This window comes from Oncorhynchus nerka, unplaced genomic scaffold, assembly GCF_034236695.1.
Source record: "Oncorhynchus nerka isolate Pitt River unplaced genomic scaffold, Oner_Uvic_2.0 unplaced_scaffold_9494, whole genome shotgun sequence".
In the NCBI taxonomy this organism is placed as follows: Eukaryota; Metazoa; Chordata; class Actinopteri; order Salmoniformes; family Salmonidae; genus Oncorhynchus; species Oncorhynchus nerka.
The window spans coordinates 1-3,970 of record NW_027031826.1 but is presented as its reverse complement, the minus strand read 5'-3'; the positions used below and the strand labels follow the sequence as shown (position 1 = coordinate 3,970).

Here is a 3,970-nt window from a genome sequence, read left to right as displayed (position 1 = left end):
GCAGAGCAGGCAGGGAAACAGAAACACACCTCAGCAGAGCAGGCAGGGAAACAGAAATACACCTCAGCAGAGCAGGCAGGGAAACAGAAACACACCTCGGCAGAGCAGGCAGGGAAACAGAAATACACCTCAGCAGAGCAGGCAGGGAAACAGAAACACACCTCAGCAGAGCAGGCAGGGAAACAGAAAAACACCTCAGCAGAGCAGGCAGGGAAACAGAAACACACCCTAGCAGAGCAGGCAGGAAACAGAAACACACTCTGCAGAGCAGGCAGGAAACAGAAACACACCTCTGCAGAGCAGGCAGGGAAACAGAAGCTGCACCTCAGCAGAGCAGGCAGGGAAACAGAGAAAAACACCTCAGCAGAGCAGGCAGGGAAACAGAAACACACCTCAGCAGAGCAGGCAGGGAAACAGAAAAACACACCAGCAGAGCAGGCAGGGAAACAGAAACACACCCTCAGCAGAGCAGGCAGGGAAACAGAAACACACCTCAACAGAGCAGGCAGGAAACAGAAACACACCTCAGCAGAGCAGGCAGGAAACAGAAACACACCTCAGCAGAGCAGGCAGGGAAACAGAAACACACCAGCAGAGCTGGCAGGGAAACAGAAACACACCTCAGCAGAGCAGGCGAAACAGAAAACACCTCAACAGAGCAGGCAGGGAACAGAAACACACCTCAGCAGAGCAGGCAGGGAAACAGAAACACACTCAGCAGAGCAGGCAGGGAAACAGAAAACACCTCAGCAGAGCAGGTGCAGGGAAACAGAAAACACACCTCATGAGCAGGCAGGGAAACAGAAACACACAGCAGAGTTAGGCAGGGGAAACAGAAACACACACTCAGCAGAGCACGCAGACGGAAATAGAAACACACCTCAGCAGAGCAGGACACGACAGAAACACACCTCAGCAGAGCAGACGGAAACAGAAATACCTCAGCAGAGCAGGCAGGGAAACAGAAACACACCTAGGCAGAACAGGCAGGGAAACAGAAATACACCTCAGCAGAGCAGGCAGGAAACAGAAACACACCTCAAGAGCAGGCAGGAAACAGAAAACACCTCAGCAGAGCAGGCAGGGAAACAGAAAAACACCTCAGCAGAGCAGGCAGGGAAACAGAAACACACCTCAGCAGAGCAGGCAGGGAAACAGAAACACACCTCTGCAGAGCAGGCAGGGAAACAGAAACACACCTCTGCAGAGCAGGCAGGGAAACAGAAACACACCTCAGCAGAGCAGGCAGGGAAACAGAAACACACCTCAGCAGAGCAGGCAGGGAAACAGAAATACACCTCAGCAGAGCAGGCAGGGAAACAGAAACACACCTCAGCAGAGCAGGCAGGGAAACAGAAACACACCTCAGCAGAGCAGGCAGGGAAACAGAAACACACCTCAGCAGAGCAGGCAGGGAAACAGAAAAACACCTCAGCAGAGCAGGCAGGGAAACAGAAAAACACCTCAGCAGAGCAGGCAGGGAAACAGAAACACACCTCAGCAGAGCAGGCAGGGAAACAGAAACACACCTCGGCAGAGCTGGCAGGGAAACAGAAACACACCTCAGCAGAGCAGGCAGGAAACAGAAAAACACCTCAACAGAGCAGGCAGGAAACAGAAACACACCTCGGCAGAGCAGGCAGGAAACAGAAACACACCTCGGCAGAGCGGAGCGGAAACAGAAAAACACCTCAGCAGAGCAGGCAGGGAAACAGAAACACCTCAGCAGAGCAGGCAGGGAAACAGAAACACACCTCAGCAGAGCAGGCAGGAAACAGAAAAACACCTCAGCAGAGCAGGCAGGAAACAAACTCAACTCAGCAGAGCAGGCAGGAAACAGAAACACACCTCTGCAGAGCAGGCAGGGCTGAAAAACACCTCAGCAGAGCAGGCAGGGAAACAGAAACACCTCAGCAGAGCAGGCAGGAAACAGAAAAACACCTCAGCAGAGCAGGCAGGAAACAGAAAAACACCTCAGCAGAGCAGGCAGGAAAACAGAAAAACACCTTGGCTGATATTAGCTGGCTAAACTCAATAACATGTTGTTTTACTGAAACTACTTTACCCAGGTCACCTCACGAATAGACCTGTCTCTTTCCTGTGTTTGTGATGGAAACGGGACCTCTGAATGTGCCTCTGATAGTCCCAGTTGGACTGGTGGGGAACATGAACAGGAAAAGGTGACGGGGACAAGAAAACAAACCCTGGGTTTTAATTCCTGAATGTTCCCAGAGTTTCCCCATCCTCAGCTACACAGGAACACAGCAACACGGCTACACACACTGAGCTCATGTATTTGACTGAAAACAGAACTTATATCTAAGTCCCAGCTATGCCACTATTACTAGTCTATTACATTCAGATTCAGTAGTGTGTTAGGAGCAGGGATGATATCCTCACTGACTGGAGCTGAGGAGAGTCGTCCCAGTCTCTATGCCAGCGCTGTAGATGGGTAGTGTGTCCTACCTACCTGACGGGCAGAGTCACGGTCTCCCTTGCGGCGGTCCATCTCTCTGGGGTACAGGGTACCAGCGGAAGTTCAGCTTCCAGTTGAAGCCTCCATTAGGTCATGTCAGAACCAGCCATGTACTCAAACGTGTCATCACTGATCACGCGTCGATGATGGGACACACCACCGTTTTCCTGCAACACATATTTCCACACCGCCACATCAGAAGACCTTTGGACCCACAATGACAAAGTGTTGAGTAGATGCTTGGACTTGTGAGTCGTAATATCATTCAATCACTTCTAATATCAGAATATCTGCAGACCTCTACTGTGTTGACAACAGCAGTTACTAGTGTCTGGTGTTGCCCTGCCACTACTATCATACTGTGTGTACACACACACACACACACACACACACACACACACACACACACACACACACAGCCTGCAGTCACTAGGCAATCAATCAACAGTAGGTAGGTAGTTCCTTAAATATGAAGTATAATAACGACATGGACAACTCAAAACATGATTTTTGGGGCACAGCCAACATATGTGAATGAGAGAAAACTGACTTCCAGAATCCCTCTAGTTTGGGGCACAGCCAACACATGTGAATGAGAGAGAAAACCGACTTCCAGAATCCCTCTAGTTTGGGGCACAGCCAACACGTGTGAATGAGAGAGAAAACTGACTTCCAGAATCCCTCCAGTTTGGGGCACAGCCAACACGTGTGAATGAGAGAGAAAACTGACTTCCAGAATCCCTCTAGTTTGGGGCACAGCCAACACGTGTGAATGAGAGAGAAAACTGACTTCCAGAATCCCTCTAGTTTGGGGCACAGCCAACACGTGTGAATGAGAGAGAAAACTGACTTCCAGAATCCCTCTAGTTTGGGGCACAGCCAACACGTGTGAATGAGAGAGAAAACTGACTTCCAGAATCCCTCTAGTTTGGGGCACAGCCAACACGTGTGAATGAGAGAGAACTGACTTCCAGAATCCCTCTGGGGAAGCCAGCGCGTGTGAATGAGAGAGAAAACTGACTTCCAGAATCCCTCTAGTTTGGGGCACAGCCAACACGTGTGAATGAGAGAGAAAACTGACTTCCAGAATCCCTCTAGTTTGGGGCACAGCCAACACGTGTGAATGAGAGAGAAAACTGACTTTCAGAATCCTCTAGTTTGGGGCACAGCCAACACGTGTGAATGAGAGAACGAAGAAGGGAGCTTGTACGTGTGAATGAGAGAAACGCTCAGAATCCCTCGAGTTTGGGGCACAGCCAACACGTGTGAATGAGAGAGAAACTGACTTCCAGAATCCCTCTAGTTTGGGGCACAGCCAACACGTGTGAATGAGAGAGAAAACTGACTTCCAGAATCCCTCAGAGTTTGGGGCACAGCCAACACGTGTGAATGAGGAAAAACTGACTTCCAAGAATCCCTCTAGTTTGAGGCTGGCCAACACGTGTGAATGAGAGAAAACTGACTTCAGAATCCCTCTGGTTTAGGGCACAGCCA

General features: G+C 50.3%; 1 protein-coding gene across 1 annotated transcript; it reads left to right on the top strand.

Moving 5' to 3' along the window:
• Positions 1-70: 70 nt before the first annotated feature.
• LOC135565952 (uncharacterized) lies at positions 71-1,575 on the top strand (the record flags this gene model as incomplete). The annotated part of the gene is made up of 1 exon (XM_065013917.1): positions 71-1,575. A coding segment is annotated over one exon (1,505 nt), but the record flags the coding sequence as incomplete, so codon positions are not given.
• Positions 1,576-3,970: the final 2,395 nt, after the last annotated feature.